This window comes from Cimex lectularius, unplaced genomic scaffold, assembly GCF_000648675.2.
Source record: "Cimex lectularius strain Harlan isolate CLEC.00 unplaced genomic scaffold, Clec_2.1 scaffold107, whole genome shotgun sequence".
NCBI classification, from domain to species: Eukaryota; Metazoa; Arthropoda; class Insecta; order Hemiptera; family Cimicidae; genus Cimex; species Cimex lectularius.
The window spans coordinates 677,833-699,424 of record NW_019392698.1 but is presented as its reverse complement, the minus strand read 5'-3'; the positions used below and the strand labels follow the sequence as shown (position 1 = coordinate 699,424).

Genomic DNA, 21,592 nt, shown 5'->3' with positions numbered 1-21,592 from the left:
CATACCATTCAACAAAAAATATATTAACTTTAAAACATAACCCTTTTGTCTGTTTCAATCCTTAATTTTCTTAAAATCACATCCAATGTGTCATTTCACACCGAAGTTAATTAATTCTTGCAGAACCCAAAATGATTTAAAAAAAGCTTTTAAAGGGTTTTCAAAACTAAAAAAAACTAAAATACATCACACTATTATTACCAGTTGGTTAAATATTAGTAATATTTTTCATTATTCTGGATTAACAGTCAACTGAATGTGAAAAATTTGTCCATTAAAAAAATGGATGATTTTAAGTGTTTATAGTTATTAGTGTTTAAAGTTAGTTATTATATTGTTTTTCATTTGTTAACTTTTATTAAAAATAATACAAATTGATAATGGAGAAATCACGAAATATCCAACAATTCAAACGTTATAATGTACAGTCATGTTTATTGATATTGATTAATATTAATAATCCCAATAACAAACAGAAACCTAATTATTAAATAAATAATAATGTAAAATATGCTGTTTTCAAATATTTGCCTTTGTAAAGTAATATTTATGAGTTTTTCTATTTTCAAACATACCGCAGGATATCAAGGTTGGGTTGGAAAAAAGGGAAGTACATAGTTGAAAAATTAAAAATAAAACCCCGCAGTCCATTATAGCAAGTTATTTATTTATACAAAGATAAACTAATAATTGATGTAATCATGCAGATTAATTTAGTATTTATTACACATTACCTTTTAATAAAATATGTGCACTTTGATATCTTACAAATCATTACAAGTTATATACACAAGTTTCCAAAATGGCCAAGTTGAAAATTCCAGGAAACATTAATCTACCCTGTAATTATTTTGGATTTATCTGCTTGTTCCATGCTTCGTTTATTTGCGTTCTGGTGTGTTTCTGGGTCCAAACGTAGTTTATAATTAAGTAAAGATCAAAACAAGATCGGTTTATCCTTTGTTTGGGCAAGCACATATGATGTAAATCGTTTTAAAAATCTCGGATATTCTCTCTTATATACTGCTCTTAAAGCTGAGGCAGGAACCCATCCTCCAGGATTAACTGCAACAGATAAAAACAAACATTCAATGAAAACAATAAGTTAAAGAAAAGGTTAACCTTTGAAGATAGTTATACATTTTATCTAAGTTAAGGTAAAAAGGCTAGTGTCACTAGCAGCATTTGAACTCACAACATTCGACTCAATGCACTGCTACTCTAACCACTTGAGCAATAGTGACTTCAAAATAAGAACTGTAATTATTATATTAATCCATATATGTATTTAATAGTCATAATTAACCATATTATTTTAATTAATCATACTTTTTATGTAAGATCTTGTTTGAGATGAAGAGTTGGTGTCCGAGTGGATCGAAGCTAAACTAGCTTTTTCATATCAACCAAGTTATATAGAAAGTATATTTACTTAACATAATTAATACAGTCAACTATGACTATAAATACATATATGAACTTTTATGATAGGTTCTACAATAGCCTTAACCAGGTCCTAAATGATAATAAAGTTTACATGTCAAAAATATTGATACAAACAAACTCGTATTCACATAATTTTCCCCATTTTTAGCAGCGAGGGGAACTGTGGTAGCAAAGTGGTTAAGGCGTCAGACTCTAGGCTAGTAGATCCCGTGGTTGTGGGTTAGATTCCCACTATCGCCTCTGGACTTTTCTGACGCATAAGGGTGGCTGTAAGGAATGTTGAAACAGCACTTATAACCGGAAAATAAAATGGGATTGGGTCTCAGATATTATGCTGAATTCAGTCCTGATCCCCCCACCCACATGAGTTTCTTCAATAAAAGAATACTGGCAGACCCGGCGCTCAATTCACACAGTTGTTGGAGTGTTTTTGCTTCAAACAATGGAGCCAGTAAGGCGTACATGTTACAACGTCCGTGTTTTATTTTTCCAAACAATTATATTTGCGTATTACTAATCCTAATATCAACAGCTATGGAATTTTGCAGGAGCCCAGAATAAGTCAAAATCTGAAGGGGCAATGTCAGGCGAATATGTTGGGTTATCACGTTCCAGGCAAGTCCAACAATGTCAGGCTTGTCTGCAAAGATGAGGGGGTGAGTTTATCTTCTTTAAAAAAGCCAATGCTGGTTGTTTTTGGTGGCTGACTTTAATTGAACCAATTTTGTGAGCAATAGAATTAACGATTTGGTTGGACCGAAGAAGCTCATATAAAGCACCAACTTCTTGGGATGTAATCCAGCTTTTGGGGAAGTTTTCCTCAGGATAGGGCTGTCTATAAATTGTAAACGACCCCAGTTTTCATCCCGTTATCAATCTAAAAAGACACTAATAAATGCATTCATTCTAGATGGGTAAAACCACACTTGGAAAGCCATAGTCATCAAACACGACCCAATGCATTTATTTGCATCAGGTATCCAATCAAATTTTCCCTGCCATCACTGCTTTCTTACTTCTTTGATATTCATGGACTTCTATACAGCGCCAATTATTCACACTCTACTAATAAGTGTATGGTTATTTGAGCGCTGCACAAGGTGCATCTCTGCAACCTTTGGTTAAGTAGGAGGTGCCCATGCATTAGTCTACTGTGGTCAATTCGTTATCGGGCCATCACTAACCTCTATTTTTTGTCAATGATTTGCCCAATGGTTTTATCTCTTTTAATTTGTCAGTCATTACAGCCCAAGGTTTTGCCAATCTTCCCAACATAGATTTTTAAAATAATTTTTGTTATCCGCTGGGTTCACAGGAATCTCCGGATCATGTGGCAATGTTGCTGCTTGTTAGGCACCAAGGTCTGCTTTTTCATTGCCTTCTATCCCAACATGGCCTGGAATCCAGGCAATGACTTCTTTATTTTTTTCTTTATTTAATTAATTAATTTTCTTTTGTATTGCCTGGATTAGTGGGTTCATAAAGAAGATATTACGGATGGCCAAGACTGCACAATTTGTGCAGATAAAAGTCTCCTAGGCATCGAGTAAATAAGTGATTAGATTTCGCCTGGTGAAACAGAATCTCATTCTTTAACAAGACCAGTTAGAAGCTGTTGGAGGCAGCGAATGATGTCTAACCAATTTCTTATAATGTCCCATAAGTGTTTTAAGGGATTCAGGTCATGAGGTTGAGCAATTCATTGTGCTAATCCTACATCTTCCAAGTAATGGGTGACAACTCGAACTACATGTGGTCGAGCATTATAATGCATTAACTGTCACCAATAAATGGAGCAAATGGGACCACAGCTACTAGAAGAACTTCCTGAAGGTACCTTACTGCTGGGTCTGTATGATAATCAGTTTGGTATGGGCATGGACGTCGGTTCCACCCATAACATAACTGACTTTCTTTGAAAAGGCTGTGAATCACGCATGGCACATGAAGCAAAGCGTTCTCTACACACAATCCCGGTCATCTGTTCACCACAAACCAAACCGGCACACATCTGTGAAGAGAACAGCACCCCATTAAGTGTCCAAGCAAGATGCTGATTTGCAAATTGTCACCTTTCTACTCAATTCCTTGCCAGTAGTAGAGACCTTGATGTGGGACTAGGCTATTTTCACCAATCCTTCTGATGACTGTTTTAGAGGACAGCCTTACATTTTGGACTACCTATCAAGGAAGCCGTTAAAGGATGGTTAAGAGCAATAAAATAATTGTACCCAGAATTTGGGCTATGAAACAGATACTACATCCGTCATTGGACAAATGACCAGAGCCATGGCCACCCAGAAGAGATCTTCTTGACTTAAAACCATGCTTTTAAGAAAAAACTAGTCATTAATTTTTTCCTCAAATTTATTGTTGCATCAAAGAAAATAATTGAAAAAATATTAAGTCACTTGACAAGTGGGCTTTGGAAAGAATAAAATTGAACTGTTTTTCATTTTTTTAAACCAAAGAGTGTAAAAGGGTTAGTTACACAAGTTAAACAACACAAAGTTGTTAATGTTGTGTCAACTATTAATCTTTATTCCTAGTTATGGAAAATAAATAAGTAAAGAGACTTTTTTTGTCTTGAGTGTATATGTGCATTCTTCCTTCCTATTCACCATATCAATCCATACAGAAAACAGGGGGAGCATCCACATTTCCTGGCTTGATTCTTTAATTTCTGTATCTGTGTCAGAATGCCAGAATTGCAAAGAAATATAATGAAAAATTATTATAGGAATATTTTAATATTTCTTTTGTTAGAAAAATATTTTTGAATGTTAAATTTAATTTGTAATTATTTAAGAGAAGAATTCAGTTGTGTCGCTTCCTTAATTTTGGACCAAACAAGGAAAACACTTTTTACCTTTTTTTTTCACTCATTCGTTTTAAATATTTATTCATACCCCAGCGTAAAAATTATTTCATTAAATTTAATTTAAAAAAAGTTGAACTCACCAACTGAACAGTATGTTATTTTGCATGTTATATCATCCCTTGTCACCTCAGCGCCATCTTTTGGAGGGGTGATTAAGGTTTGGCAGTATAAACACACAGTTAAAATGACACGAACACACTTATTGCCCTTTGCCTTAAACAACAGAACACAAATATAAAAAAGTTGAATTATAGTAATTTTAAAATGAATAAAGAGACTCGGAATAATTTACACGCAATTTTTGTACTTATTATGTAGCGATCATCAATACCTTAGACAAAACTCTTTACTATAATTTAAATAATATAATGAAATAAATTTAAATAAAAGAATAAATTACTTACAGGATATTGTGGAAGATAAGTTGAATGATTGACTACAGCCCATACATCACTGTCATGATCATTCGGATCTGGCAAGTTGGTTAGATGGGACCAAAATAAGGCATCTCTTTGAGCAGTAGGCCAAATACGCTTATACACTTGAAGGAATACCATTTTTTCATCTGTTATTTTTTCCACGACTGTCATTTGCTCTAAAGTAGCTAGAAAAGCCATAGCGATTGTTAGAATTTTTTTTTTGTAATCATACAACTTAAAATTAAAAACTTACTTTCCCAATCTTTGCGATACTGAGGAGAAAAGAAATAATGGCACATTTCATGCCCTGTAACACCCTTGACGATATGGCAAGCCCTTAATGGGTCAATCACCAAGCCATTCAGCTCTTCTTCACGCCGATACATTTTCATATCTCCTTCCTCAGCAAACAAATGCCAAGGTCCTTCAAGACCAATGCCAAGACTTGCATAATGAACTTGTTCCTTTGTTACTTTATCGATCTAAAATATATGTTTTCAGTGTATTATTTTTGAATTTTACAACTTAAAAAATTATGAAAGATCCTTTTGAAAGACTGCTCACCTCCTCCCATAATGGGTGATTGGATGCATTCCCTGGAGTTTGAGGGACATCACACAAAGAACAATCCGATAACCTTGCTCTTAGAGCAGCTTCCATTTCAATACGCTCAAGTCCAGTCTCTACAGCATCATAAAATTCCTCATCACCGAGTATACTGTGTGGGCCTTCCTATGTTAAACAGTTTTAAAAATTATTATTAACTCCTCTAAAGTAAAATTTTTCAAAATATGTTTTGTGTACACTCTCTGCTAATTACTGAAAAATCATGTTTTTTATACACAATAAGTTAAAACACAATGGCAAATAATTCTAGTAAGCATTACTATGTTGTTACAAAAGTCTTTTGAACATAAAAATTGCTATATTCAAGGTTAATAATAAATAATGATGTTTCAACATAAAAACTGCTTTATTCAAAGATTAATAATAAATAATGACGTTTGAACATAAAACAAATCAATTTAAGAATAGAAACTATATATAACGAAATATTTAAATTTTTATTTTAAAAAATAAGGTAAGCTTTAGAATAAAATGTTGTAAAATACTAATATCCTTTGACCTTTTGTTACAATTATGTCTTAAAAATGTAAATGCTGATGATGGGTGTTAATTTCCAAAAGTCCAAAAAATTTAATGTAAAAATAAAACAAACAAAAACACATAGAAGTTTTTTTTATTTAAAAAATATAATTATAAAAAAGACAAAATTATAAGATAAGTCTTTAAATAAAATCCATGGTACATTGTGAAGTTATAATTAATTGTAATGTTTGAAATATTAATTATTTAGCCTAATAATTTAAGTAACCAGAAAAGTTTGTGCGTTTTTCAAGTTTTTAATTATTATTATGACAATATTATTATAAAATATTTTATTCAGGGAATCAGGGAATAGTCTCCATTGGGATCTATAACCTGCGCTCAATGAGTTACTAGCCCAGTTATGCTCTTCTAAAGTCCTGGTAGTTAAAAAATAAATTCAGCTCATTTTCTAGATGTTAGCGATTATTGAACTTGATAGCACATATGATTGTCCATTGTTAAGAAACAAGAGTCAGATGGGGCTATGTCTGGAGAGTACCAAAGTTCATTAACATCTCCTTTGCATTCAGGCTGTATGCGGTCTCCCATTGTCCTGGTGAAAAATTGCAGTCTGTTTCTGACCCAGGTCAAGAGTACGTGTTGCACTTGATTTGAGTAGATTTCTGTGTGATGACAGGAGTTCGTAGTGCACAATGCCTGCCATACACCACCAAACACAAAGCATCACCTTTTGTTCGTGAATATTTTTGCGTCAATGGGACAGGGTCATTTGGTCTAATGATGCATTCCTGGTGTTACTGTACAGGAACTTTTGTCGCATATTACAATCTGTACAAAAAAAGTCTCTTCTTTGTTCCCTGAAAGCAATGGAAGGAATATGTTTAGACCTTCAAGCTTGTTACTATCGGTCAATATATGAGGAACCCATTTGCTCATCTTCCATGTCTTTACAAGTCGATGTAAGCTGGAGCGAATGGTTTCATTCCTTACGTTGAACACTCTGGCCAGCTCTTGAGATGCTTTACTTGAATCAAGTTCGATAGCTTTCCTTAATCCATCATCATTCAAGACGAATGTCTACCAGACAGTGGTTCAAAGAAAATGTAGACTACTGATTTACATATAATTTTTTAGATAACTTTTTTCAAACAATCCTAGCTTATCAGGCAATTCTGCATCATCAAAAACTACAGAGGTGCCCTGATTTTGAAGGCTGGTAATCCGAGTAGATCTGAACCAAAAATGCCGCCATGTGACACCATTTTACCTTCCACTACACACATTTCTTTAATTGCCACATTTTTCTTAGTATTTCTTTCTTTTTAAACTATCTCGAGAGATGTACGTCACAAACTTTTTTTCAGAAATGTTGTGATTTATAAATGTAAACATAGTAGGGGGTGCAGAGTTTAATACAGGATTAATGCAAACAAAACAAAACTTATAAACAGAAGTCAAATAAGGATTTGCCTAAGGATTTAGTAATGTTTTGATGCTCAAGGTCTTATTGTAGCAACACAGAAATTAACTTTTTGCAAATTAGTCATGATGCATTACCTCCTGGTCAGGTCCTCCAACTAGAGAATGTTTTCGGTTCAAAGGCTGGCAACTCTGTTCCATCTTAATTAACCTTTGGCGTTCTTTTTCTAACCTTTTTCTCCACAATTCTTCTCGATGACATACAATCTCGATACACTGAGCTAAACCAGAAAGCACTGCAGATGATGTTGCCTTAAATGTCATTGCTTCTCCTTTAAAATCCACAGCAGACATTTTCCCTTTGGCCACGGCTTTCTCTGTAACAACATAAATAGTTATCTTAAGATGATAAGATAAACAAAAAGATCTATCAATAATGGAGATTTGAGCAAATTTTCAGCATGAATAAGAAACTAGACTTCTTTTTGTAAGATAACTTGTCCTGTTTGCTTTTATTATTTTCCAGACTCAGTCACTTAAATTGTATTGGTGTTGAAGTCATCTCTAATGGAACTGTCCGTTATAAAATTTAAAAATGTGTGGTGATTAGTGACTGTTAGTCGATGATTATTCGGAAATCATGAGATGCGGTCTGGTGTGACATAGGTTTCAGAAAAACATTTTCTTTATCATGCCAACGTTTCGATCTTTCTTGAGATGATCTTCAGGGATTTACAAACATTGTTTAAATTTAACAAATACATGTAGGATGTGGAAAAAGTGAACTTATACAATGCAAAAAAAAAATTTATATTCAATCAAAGTATTTCTACGCACTCAAGTGGTTGTTTTCTGCATAATTGTGCCATTCTTGCATGTCATGTTGAGAGTGCCAGTGAGATATTGCTGTTTTATGTTTATATACGTTGGATTTTGAAGGGGTGGGGTAGGAAGTCGGTATAGAAAGACATTTCTGTATAAGGAGTCGGCTTCTTTGAGGTGAAAAGAACCGACGAAGGGAAAAAAACGTTGGTAATGGTTTGGCCAGATCATCCTTTCAGGATTATATAGGCGGGGATAATAGGAAAAGGAAAGCTAAATTGTTGAAAAATTAGACTGTGAAAAATGTTTTATATGTTATAATATGTGTTTTGTGTGATGTGATGATATATGTATGTTATCTTATTTAATTTTATTAATGATATTGGAGTAGCTGCGACTGAGTTTACATGTGTCTGTTCTGTAATTGATGCTGTGTTTATCTCTGTTGATATAAACCATTTCTAAAAGGTTACATTTATGTTTTGTTCTGTGTGTAATATTTTTGGATTGTTGAAGTCGAAATTGTGTTTGTGCTCAAAATGGTGGGTAGCGAGTGCTGTCGGATTTTGCTTGGGTTTTTTGCAATCATAGATATGTTGCTTTAGTCTCTTATCCAGATATTGGGCTGTAAGACCGATGTAAGTTGCCGGACAGTTTAAACAATTGATTTTGTAGATTATGTCAGATTTATTTGTTATTGGTGTGGGATCTTGAATTTTGGAAAAAAGTGTTTGAATTGTTTTATAATTTTTGAAAGCTATTTTAAAGTTATTGGACGAGAGAAATGTGTTTAATTTATGTGATAGGCCATGAATGAATGGCATGGAAATGTATGTTGGTTTCTTTGGCCACGCAAGAATGGCACAATTACGCAGAAAACAAACACTGATGGAGTAGAAATACTTTCATTGAATATAAATTTTTTTTTTGCATTGTATAAATTAACTTTTTTCCACATCCTAAATGTATGTATTTGTTAAATTTAAACAATGTTTGTAAATCCCAGGCCCTAAAGATGATCTCAATAAAGATCGAAACATTGGCACGATAAAGAAAATGTTTTCTGAAACATAAATCACACCAGACCGAACCTCATGATTTCCGAATAATCATTAAATGTAAATTCATGTTAAAATTTATTGTACATTTGTCTCATCAATTCTGTCGTTGCTTTAAAATAATCATTCATGTATTATACAGCATACATAATTTTTTTTTTTTTTTTTTGANCAGAGAGAGAGAGAGAGAGAGAGAGAGAGAGAGAGAGACAGACAGACAGACAGACAGAGAGTGAGAGAGAGAGAGGTCATACGAAAGTCCAAGGCCAGTTCAGACTATATGAATGTTCGAGAATTCCTTTTGTTCAATGAATTCCTCACAATGAAATTTTACATCAATCAGTTCTTCCTGTTATGTATAACATAACTACTTCTTAAAGTTAGTGAAAAAGAGGAAGAAGCAGTGAAGAAAGTGTTAAGTAAATTTTAAAAAAATGTTTAAAGAAAAATTGACAGTATAATATGTATTCTAATATATAATATGTATTCTAATTTTGTGAATGCAATAATAGTAATAATAAAAAAGTGTTATGTTAATTTTTTTGTATATATCTATGTATTTTTTTTAAAACCCTCTGTAATCCGAATTTTTCAATAAACCAAATACCCCCTGCAATGATTAGTTCGTATTACTGAGAAAGCACTGTAGTTTTATAGCTCACAAAAATACAACAGATCAAAAGTAAAATATACTGAAGATTAATATATATTTTCTCTTCATCCGCACTTACCTAAATCTTCACCTTTCAGTGAGACTACTTCAACACAGGAATCAAAATAAGTTTGAAGGGTCTCCATTTGAGTACACAAAATATCTCTGTAAGTTTCCATTTCAGCTAGCTTTTCTTTCAAGCCTTGAACAAATATAAAATTATTAGATAAAAATCTAACCATGCAATCTAATCTAATTTGTAAATTGGAAAAGGACCAAATGTATTATAGACAATCTGTAAAATTGGTATGTACGACAGGGGAAAATGATGAACAATTAAATTCTTATTTTAGGATGGGGTTTCATTTACCAGCCATAGACTAATATAACCGAGAGAGGGGAGACGTGTGAAATTTATTTTATTTATCAAACAAATTTCAAGTCTTTACTTATGTATATTTTTTTTACACACCTCTCCCTTTTTTAAAACTGTTGGATGAATTGGCTGAAAGAGTGGCCGAAGTTAGTGATACTGCACTTCCATGACGCTTTAAACTGGACTCGCTTCCATAACCTGATTCAGTCTGTAAATTAAACAAAAAACAAATTTTAAGATTTAAAAGTACAGGAGTGAAAAAGAAACAATTATTACAATATCGTCAATCAATATAAGTAAAATTTACTTTGAATGCTTCCAGAATTTCAACCCAATGTTGCTTATCTTCCGGGCTTTCTGCTCTTAAATACCAAACACAATCATTGACCGCTACATCAAAACGACACTCATCAAATTCATGAGGCTGTAAGAAAAACAACAGATTATAAATATAAATTAAATTCTATCATAAAAAGTAGGCTGACATTCGTTACACATTACAACTATTTATCTTAAATACCAATTCGTTTAATAATAGTTATTGCCAAAACTGAATGGACACTAAAAAGGGAATTTCAGGCATACTATAATGTTATATCCAAAAGTACGGGATTTTTTTTCTAAATGGGACACTATGTGTATATAAACACTAGCTGTGTTCACCATTGCACTTATTCATGTAAAATGTTATTAATGTTTTGATTTTGTCAAAATATATCTTTCTAGAAAAATAATAAAATTTTCGTATAAGGACGCCAGTGAACACACCCAGCGTAAGTATAATGTGCAGTTTTATAGGCTTATGATACATGCACAGAATATCCAATCAACATTGGATGTTAAAAAAAAATAATAAAAATAGAGGCAGGCGAGAACACCCATAAGTGGCACTTCTCACTCACTTTCAATAATGTACACCACAAAAATGAATAAACATTAACCACAGCTTCAGTACCTACTTTACTTCCACTACTCAGATTTTCGTGTTATGTACATATTCCCAATGTTATCCTGTTCATTCACTGTTATTGCACAGATAATGTGCCAACATCAAACACTTTTTTGTGGAATATATACTCTAACTATTTACATAGAACAAATTATTATTATTATTTTTTTTTTATGTAGCAGAAGTTGCTGGTGACCTTCATACGCTTTAACATAAGAGTTTTGTTTTGGTATTTAATCAATGGGACCCTAAAAAAGGGAAATCAATTATAGTCTACAACATTTGTTAATATATTTATGAGCTCAAATTAAACTGTTTGAAAGAATTTAATAATATATTATTAGTTGCATAATTATTTGGGTCAAGAAATTCTAACCCGAATAATCCAATTTTAAATTGTTTGAGGTCTTCCAATCATGCGTTTATTCAAATTTTAATACACATCTCTACAGTATTGGGTCATGTTTCAGCAAGAGAATAGTCACTGTTAACATTAAGAATTGTGACTACCTTGATTGTTGCTTTGAAAAGACTGAGTGCTCCTCGGCAGCCAAATCCTTTTTCATCTTTAGATTTGTAATATGATAAAGTTCCATCTTTAAGAACGATATAGCGGCTCTGCCAACCATGGATATAATTGGTCCATTTGCTCAAAACACCCTGAAGTTCTGGGGGTTGAAGACCATTATCTGAGTCATCATCTTCCTCGCTTCCTACCTCATGCTCTCCCGAAGCTACTTCTGCACAGAAATATACACTAAATTATTATATTATTTAGAAAAAGTATATAAGTACATCACATATATATTGATCATCTTGATATAGATTTAATTATTAATTGTGAAAATCTCTGATTTATACAAGCTCAATCTGTACATGCAACATTCACCCAGAGTGGTGGAGTACTTCATATTTTTCCACCACACTCCAAGCATATTATATAACTAATCTAATTACGGATTCATGGAGTACTCAACATTCTACCATCAGCCCTCTCACAAAAAACATTCACACTAATAAATACGTTCTAAAGTAATTATTTACTTATTTACCAATTGATTATTTATTACTGCTGTAAATACTGATTGATTTATTTATTGGCTATTTATATCGTTGTTTGTTAATATTGGTACATTCGTATAGATTATTTATGAATTATTTATTTAGTAATTGATTGATTAAGAGATGAGGAGCCTGGGTAGTTCTGGGTGCTGGGTTGGATGGCTCGGGTTTTCTCTGAGGGTGCTCCACATGCAAAGGGAAATGGTCCCCGAGAAGTGGGGAGGATGCGGACTTTTCCAGGGGCCCCTGTGGCCATGTACGGTTTTTACCCACATCCTCCTAATGCTGCCGAAATTAAGTGTATACGCGAATGAGAAGCGGGCCTATGGGGTGGTGCCCTTTGGGATTGGCATGGGTCGGTTGGCATAGTCACCAACAAAATGACATTGACTGAATGTCTGTAGGGCAAAGTAAAAAAAATAAATAAATATGTTCACTTTCAATACACACTAGAGTATACAAAACAATACTTATATCAGTACTATATACAATAAAACAGCCCCATTTCCTCCAAAAATTGGAACAGGGGACCTCAAACAACTCAAGCACAATTATCATATCTGGTGGCATTCCTACTTGCTCTCTATGAAGAGCCAAGGAATATCACGCTTCAATTAAGTGGGACTCATCCAGCAACCTTTCTCTACATGCTGGACAAATATGTGTGCTTACAGGTCTTTGCCCACTAGAAAGTAACGCACTAGGATCGTGTCAGGCATGAAAAAAACGCTCCGGTCACTACTATGCCCACTGCAACGGATGAACCGCGATCTATACCCTTATATATCGTGAATGTAAAAACGTGTCGTAGCTGTCCTGCTTTTGCTGTCGTACATTTCTTTTTTTAAAAACGCGTCGTTTGTGAACTTTTGTTTTTGCGTGAGGAGTGAATTTTGTTAAATAAAGTATGGCTATTAGAAAATTATCTATATGAGAATTGGCCATGATTGCCATTATTTTGGACGAGGAAGAGGAAAACCAAAAAAACACTAGACGTTACTGGATTCACGAATCTCTACGAGCGGGCCGATACCTGCAAAATATTCTCGGCAGCTGATTGTTGACTGAACGTACATGGCACGCTACGGTGTTGGCCGGTGACGGAACGGTGTAGTGGGCATTTTCTAATACTAAGTGATGTAAAGAATATTTGCATGTGTCAGCATGATTATGGTCCTAGTATGATATGTTCTAATGGGCAAAGACCTTTAGCCGAAAAATAAGTGTCTGTGTGTCAACCTTGCATGAAATAATCGGATGAGGATGATCCTTCTGCAAGGCAGGACCTCTGAGAGTTAACAGTCCTCTCTCAGCCGATCCAGCCCACTGATGCTGTCACTTTCTTTTAAATAAGGTTTTTAATGCATTTTTAGCTTCTAAGGGCCGGATAATGGCGGTTAAGTTTAGAGCCTGCGACAACCTGGCCTTGGCCGCCTTTCCAGACCTAATCACCAATAAGAGCACAAGAGGGTCGGCAGAGAACCTGTCATGGACAGCATTATCTACGCTCAGGGAATCAGTGTAGACGAGGTAGGAGAGCCCACCATTGTCACAAATCACCCCAAGTACATGCCAATGGTGAAAATGTCTTTACAAAACAATTTACTCATACGTATCACATACCTGATTGATAAAGAAAACTTTTTTATTAAAAAACCCTGCTTAAAAGGTTTAATATGTAATTAGTCAATACAATTTTCCTTTGAAAATGACTCATGCTATAAGCACTATTGATGCTGAGAGCCAATTATTAGTTTGAATTTTGCTTTAAAGTTATCTTCATTTGAAGGTGAAAAATTTTTTTCATGTAACTTTTTCTCTCAGTAAACAGAACTTAACATATTGCAAGATTTCCTCCTGTGGTCTGTGGGGGATGAGTCTACAGTTTAATAAACATATCATCCTGGCCTACCTATCCTCGCTGATTTTGTCTGTCAAGACACTTTTTGGTATTTTTGGAAATGTCTAAACATATCTAACATATAAAATCAGCGAGGATAGACAACCCAGGATGATAAGTAACGATCCAATTATAGAATGTACTAGGTTTGCTTAAAATTTTCACATTGACGACAAAAGATTTTGAAGGAACAAATTTTCAAATTGGGATTAGGTTTTTTTTTTAAATTAATAACCCAGCAATTTTCAGTAAATAGAGATATCTTGTTACTGCAATAACCTTGGTTGAACAAAATTGTGATACTACTTTCACAGATAACAAGCATCAGTATTTACACGAATTCATCATTCCTTGCTGAGCTCCATCTAACTGTGCTTTTACACAAAGAAAGTCCATAAACATCCTAAATTCAAAAAGTGGGTTGTCTCCGAATACGCATTTAAATTCAGAGATAGTGCACAATCTTCAGTGAATAAAAAAAAGGTCTTAAAACAATCACCGTTCTTATCCCTACATGATGTAAATTATAAATCAAATTCATAAACAAATAATTAAACATTACAATCTGATAATATTAAAGCCTGGATGTTAAATGGATGACATAACAGTTATGTAAACATTTTAGGTTTTTTAATATAAAATTATTTGTTGTTTGTGGTTCGTAATAGCAAATAACTTTAATTAACCTTATGACATCTAAAGTGTGCAACCACTGCTAATTTGGGCATTTGTTACCATCTTATCTTATATATCCGTTTAATCATTATTCATTAAATTGCAATCAAAGATAAAATTAAAGGCAGTACATTTCTCTTAATTACATAAAAGGTTTGTTTTTATAAACACTAGTGATATGTACTTTCGTTGTTTGGCTTTGGACATGATATTCACACAGGCCAATTCACAGGAAGATTTTTTTTATTGTTTGAAGAAGGTGTAATTACCATTTAACTATCAGTCAAATAAAAGCGGATCCATTTCTAAACTAGATAGGGGTGCCAGTACAATATTAACTATCAAACGATAATTTTGATATAGTTTTTGATACCATCTAATATTAGTTTTTTTGTGTGTTAATATTATGATAAAATTTTGTGTACATTTAAATATCCATCCAGTTAAAATATCGTCTTAAGTCTGCGTTTTGACATTTTATCGAGTTGTTTTCTGCAGATTCCCATGTGTCACCCTTTCCAAACAAGAGATAAATTATTATCAATTAGATAAACCTTGGGGGAAACGTTTCTAAATATACTAATGTGTACATATTGGACTTGGCCTTTGTTATTGCATTTCCCATTATTTCCTTTCATAGAATTTTGTTTAAATTTATGTATGATGGATGCAACAGGATATTTCATTTAAGGGGAAAAACAAATTACGAATCAAAAAGAAAATGCTATTTTTTTCAACAAAGAAAAGATTATTAATAGCCCTATGGCGTCGTTCTGTTGTGTGGCATTACTTAAAGACTGTGAAATAAAGACCTTAACAAGATTTAGGTTAAATCCTAGGGTCTTTTAAGGAGGTAAAACAAAAGGATACTCCTATGGGAATATTTAGATCGATTAAGTTATTAATGCCCGTAATGCAAGGATAAAAGAACGGTCGAGCATCTAATCTAAATAATGATTTCCATTTTTCCGTTGGCATTATAGATTGTTTGAGAGGACAGAAATATATTGATTTCTTGAATAAAAGGATTCACTCCACTACCACATCGCACATGTATATGCAAGCATTGTGACATTTAATTTTAAAAATCTTTATCAACAATATCCAAAAATGCTTCCCACTAGTTCTTCAATAGCAAGAGTGTACCGAACAAATAAATGACAACTTGCCCTCAAAATTCCCTGATTCGTCCTTTAAATTTGAAAAACATGTTGATATGTTATTGGCTTGCATGTACATACATACATCAATGTACTGAGTTGAACCTATCACATTTCTCAGTCCACCGGCAATTCCAGCTTTTGCGTAATTTACAATAAAGTATCAGCAGGCCTCGAGAATGACCCACCCTGCTTGTTGGCATAACTTACGTTCCAGGAGCTGTCAGCAGCTAGGCTATTTTAGCCCCTAATCAGTCTCCCATTCACACTTTCTCTCATTCTAAAATACATTATTTCCTATTTACATGCCATTCCCTCGGTTAGGGTGGTGGAGTACTTTTCCTCCATCACCATCTAGGTTCATAAAATAACTAATCTAATTGAGGATAGGGTACTCAAAATTCTGCCGTCGGTGCTCTCACATTTCACTTATATAAATACATTCAGTCTCAACATACAAAAGAAACACAAGATGAAATATCTATTGAGTATTATGTACAATAAAACAACCCAGTTTCCTTTAAAAATCACACAAGGGACCCCATTCTCCCAAATACTCGCTGCCGAGCTCAAGCTCAATTCTCATATAAGTTGATAATTTCTACACGCTCTCTATATGGAGCTGAGTAATGGTACTTTTCAATTAAGTGGAACACATCGAACAACCTTTTTCACATGCCGGAGTTTTATCTAGAAACAAGGAAGTTGTGAATATGGCATAACAGTGATTCTGTGTCCTTTTTATGACAATAAATCATGTTTTAACCATTTCCTCTATGAAGGTCAGTCATGCCAAGATAGGTAACAAAGGATTCAATTACCACATTTGGATTTACGCTCAAGCTTCTGTTTGACATTTGCTATTTTACTTCTATAGTATTAGTGAAAAGTCAAACAATAAATATATGAACATTCGTCAATTTAGTTTATTTAAATCACATATTAAATAATTTGAAATTTTATTCAATAATGCAAAATAAAATAACGTGGGAAAAATAATAGAATATTCCCATTATATCTATATGTGTGTACATCATATGTATTAAGAACATCATATGTAATTGACAATTATACATAATAAATTATATGGGTACTTTATTAAAAACAAAGTGGGAATTAAGCGTTAATAAAACTAAATAAAGCAAAATGATACTAATAAATCAAATGTTAGAATAGAGTTCAGTTCATCCATGGAATTGAAAAATATACGGCTTACTTACTTTTTTTAAATAATTTGCATTATGTAAACAAACTAACAACATCCTTTTCTTAAGCTGGTTTTGTAAACAAATTTAATCGACATTTATACAAAATTTTCAGTCAATTGTTCCTGTTGATGCAAACCCAAATTGTTATATTTTTCACCATGGTTCTAAACTTGGAACAAGTACAGGTTTCAGTCCAAATATAATTATTTATTATTTACGTATTTGTATTTTTGGCAAAAAAAAAATTAAAACACAAATTATAATGCTACAATAAGTATGAACTATGTAGGTATTAAAATTTTGCACTTTCTTTAACTTCATCCTCTGTTCAAACGATGAACTTCCATAGAAATTACTATTGATAATCAACTTTTCTAATTTTTTATTTTTTTTTATTTCATTTGGATCATAGTTTGTAGGAAACTATTTATAAATCATTCAAGTTTCAAAAAAATTTGTCTCTCCCTGGAGCCAGATTGACAGAGAAGCTTCTATGTACCAAGAGCTCTGTCAGATGGCCCTCGGAGGATCTGACCCCTACAAGTGGGATCATCATAAAACGATTAAGGAGGAACCTGTTTAATAATCATATCAAGTTTATTTGATATATGTTGAATCGACAGTGAAATAATATGAGAGATGCTTTGGACAAGCATTTACTGGTGGCGGAGGTGGATTTTTCATAGACAAAATTTTGGTGATAGAACAAGGAAACAATGTTCTATAAATCAAGAAGTTTCTATCCTTGAAAGCACACTCAATTCATATTTAACAAATTTGCATACAGTTTTAATCTGAATGACCTCTTATTCATGCAAACTGAATCATTTTTGATGTTCAACTCGCTTAGGCTGACCACAGTATATATTTTTATGAAAACAATCAAATACAATATCAACTATTCAATAAATTATATATTTTTTAACATTAATTATAGGCAAACAATAGAATCAGATAGTTGTTATTTAGGCTGCATACTGGGCATGAATCATACAGTTTTTTTTCTTTTTAAAAACAAACAAGACAAAGTAGAAACGTATGTAGGAAAATAACAATCCTTTTTTTAAAAACGAATGTATGTAGGAAAATAACAATCCTTTTTTAAAAACGAACGTATGTAGGAAAATAACAATCCTTTTTTAAAAACGAACGTATGTAGGAAAATAACATTCCAAAATATATAAAACATATATAGTTTAGGGCTGACAAGGTGGCTATGGCTGGGACATCCCAACCTCCGGATTTAACCACTGCAATCCAGCCCTTTGATGCTAAAAATATGTTATTAAAAGAAAGTAGCAGTACCAATGGGCTGGATCGGCACAGAAGCTACATGTACCAAGAGCAAAGTTGATAGGTGGCCCACGGAGGATCTGACTCATATTAGAAGGGTCATCCTCAACTAATTAAGAATAGGCCATGCAAGGTTGACTCATGGACAATTTTGGGCTAAAACTCATGTATGTGACCGACATGTAGAAAAATGTTGCTTGATGTCATTCCTTGGCTGTATACAGAGCGTGTAGAAATGCCACTAGATATGACAATTGTACTTGAGCATGGCAGCGAGTATTTGAATCCCCTGTTCCGATTCTTAGAGGAAACAGGGTTGTTTTATTGTACATACTAATAATAGTTTTGTATCACTAGTGTGTGTTAAGAGTGTATTTATTAGCGTGAATGAAGTGTGAGATGACCGAAGGCGGAATACTGAGTACTCCACCAATAACTGAGAAAATAGAAAAGTATGTTTTTAAGAATGAGAGAATGTGAATGGGTGTGGATCTAGGAACTGCGCTGGATGGTGAATTGACCAAGCTATTGACGGCACACAGAGCTTAAAGACTGAAGTCTGATCACTTTTTTTAAAGGTTGGTTCTTACTCACAGGTTTTTATAACAGAGGTGTCACAGATAATTAAAACTTGTAAGAACCATCCTTTACAAAAAGGGAATCGGTATACCCCACCTTCGTATTATTTCTAAAGGTCTGACCCCGTACTGCCAACACCCAGGGGTGGGTAATTCTCGGGCCTGACGGTAATTTATTGTATATTAGAAAAGCTGGAATTGCCGGTGGACTGCTAGAAGTAATAGGATCAACTCTGTATATACATGCACAGATTTGAGCTTATAAAAATCCAAATTCGTCATAGTTTAGATTTAAAAGCTTAGTGGGAATGTAAACTTTTTTTTCGACTTTGTAATCTAAGAATCAACTGCCATGTTAACTGGGGGTACATTGTCCAATTCTAAAACGAATTTTAGGCCAGACTTTCCAATGAAATCAGAGTTAATCGAAGTTTCGTTTGAAAAAAAAAAACCTTAGATTAGTGTGTCGAAATTCTACTTATTGGGAACATGCTGGGACTTTTAAACGTGCAAACCAGACAAGGAAAACGTAACGTTTTAACATGATGCAAACAGTTCACTGGAAAAATCGCAATTTTCAATTTAAAATCACTTACCGTATTTCGACATTTATAGAGATTATAAATTAAGGACGGCTATTGTAAAATCAATCGATGTACAGCATAATTGCAAAGGAGCAAATGACTTCGACGTTTCATAAGATGTGAAAGAAAAGCACTAGATACTGGTTCTCTGATAATGAAATAAGCAATCTAATACGATTAAGAGGAAGGGTACGTTCTGTCATGCCAAACATAAACTCATGACCACCCTCCGTTCCATAGGCCTCATAAAAAATACCAAATCCCTCAAGTTTTCAACACGAAATATTTTAATTTAAATAACAAATGGAAATAATTCACAAACGCAATGACCTAATTGTCACCATTTTAATTAATTAAATTGAATTAAAAGTGTCGAAAGTTCGTGACGACATTGTGCTGAAACGAGCCCGCTTATTTTCAAATTTCTTATCCTTATTCCTTACCACTCACCCCACAGGGTGTGCTCGTTTAAATTTCTTAGCTGTGGTCGATTTTTTTGTATTTAGCGGAATTGACCTTTCTTTATTTACTTACTCTAAAAAATACAGCCCCTTCAGGTAGTTGAACACTTTCTGAGATTCCACCAAAATTGCTATTAAGTCTATATGGTGGGGCTATGATGAGACAGGATTGATTCCCTTGTCCACTAAAATTAGGGGATTCAGCGGAGTATTAATTATGTCAGATCGGGGGTTATTAGCAGTACAAAAAGTGGAAAAAGTGTGCAGAAAAAATCTTCTCTTCTCACAAATCAAAAGCACTGTTGATAAGAGCCCCTCGGGGGATCTGACTTGAAGGAATGGGATCATCCTCACCCGATTAAGAATATACCATGAGAGGTTTACCATGAACACTTACTTTTGGACCCAAGCTTGTGAACGTGTCCAATTTGTAGAGATTGTTCGATGTGTCCCACTTGATTGAAGGGTGCTATATAGAGAGCATATTGGAATGGTACGGATATGAGAATTGTTCTTAAATAGAGCAGTGATTATTTCGGTCCCATGTTCTGATTCTTGGAGGAAACAGGGTTGTTTTATTGAATATAGTACTGATAGTTTTGGGTCTCCTCGTGAGTGCTGAGAGAGAAGTAATTATTGACATACAGTGTGAAGGGTTGATGGTGGTATGTTGAGTCATCGACCCACTATTTGTTTAATTATATAATATGTGTGGAGCACGATGGAGGAATATCACTTAACCATGGTCCACCATCTGACCCTCTGATGCTAAAAATGCATTAAAAAACCTTATTAAAAGCAAGTGGTAGTGTTGGTGGGGGGGGGGGTTCTGATTTGTAGAAGGAGGACACTTATTTTTGGGCCAAAGCCCACGTATGTGTCCAGCATTAGAGAAAAATGTTCGATTTGTCCCACTTAATTGACGGGTTATTCTTCGGCTCTTTGTATAGAACATGTAGGAATGCTACCCAATATGAGAATTCGCTTGAACAAGGCGACTCTGGGGCAGATTTGGGTTCTCTGTTCCAAATTTTGGATGAAACAGGGCTGTTTACACAATTGAACATAGTATTGATAGATATCTTGTTTTGGGTTCCCTTTTGAGTATGTTGAGAGTGAATGTATTTATTAGCATGTTGATGGAATATGAAGCACCCCTCAACCCTCAAATAAATAATTTATATCATATGTGTGGAAGGTGTTAGAGGAATATCAAGTATTCAACCACCTTAACTTTGTGAATGGTATGTAATAAAAGATTTAGAAACTGATGCGCTGAAGGCTGAAATGACCTAGCAGTTGACAGCCACTGGAGCTCTACCGCAGTTGGATGGATAAGACCGGAATGCCAAAACTCGAGATGGAATTATTTTCAGAGGCTGCCGGTAATTTATTCTAAATTACACATAAGCATGACTCGCCGGTGGACTGCAAGAAGTCATATGTTCAGTCTCTATGCAAGTGTGTATATAAGTACGTATATGTGCAGAGTTCAGCTTATATCACTCAATCATAATGAGAAATCAGCATCTTGTGACT

At 33.9% G+C, this 21,592-nt stretch overlaps 1 protein-coding gene across 2 annotated transcripts; it reads right to left on the bottom strand.

Annotated features, from left to right (window-relative positions):
- Window positions 1-646: 646 nt before the first annotated feature.
- On the bottom strand, window positions 647-19,820 carry LOC106670706 (collagen type IV alpha-3-binding protein). Of its 2 annotated transcripts, XM_014401263.2 has the most exons (11): window positions 19,605-19,819; window positions 11,643-11,872; window positions 10,491-10,607; window positions 10,280-10,391; window positions 9,887-10,009; window positions 7,414-7,652; window positions 5,311-5,478; window positions 5,000-5,228; window positions 4,732-4,931; window positions 4,408-4,540; window positions 647-1,065 (listed from the first exon to the last, which is right to left on the bottom strand). In XM_014401263.2, exons 1-11 carry the CDS (start codon window positions 19,615-19,617, stop codon window positions 938-940), a joined length of 1,692 nt encoding a protein of 563 aa, XP_014256749.1. In that variant the 5' UTR covers window positions 19,618-19,819; the 3' UTR covers window positions 647-937. The 2 variants fall into 2 exon arrangements, with proteins under 2 accessions (XP_014256749.1, XP_024081840.1); XM_024226072.1 differs by lacking the exon at window positions 9,887-10,009 and having other exon boundaries at window positions 19,605-19,820.
- Between the last annotated feature and the right edge of the window lie 1,772 nt (window positions 19,821-21,592).

Excerpts from the sequence above, each read along its gene's own strand:
- LOC106670706 (XM_014401263.2), bottom strand. Across the intron at positions 10,608-11,642 it reads TTTTCAAAGCAACAATCAAG|CCTCATGAATTTGATGAGTG; the intron begins GTAGTCACAATT and ends TTTTTCTTACAG. Across the intron at positions 7,653-9,886 it reads ACTGAAAGGTGAAGATTTAG|AGAAAGCCGTGGCCAAAGGG; the intron begins GTAAGTGCGGAT and ends ATGTTGTTACAG.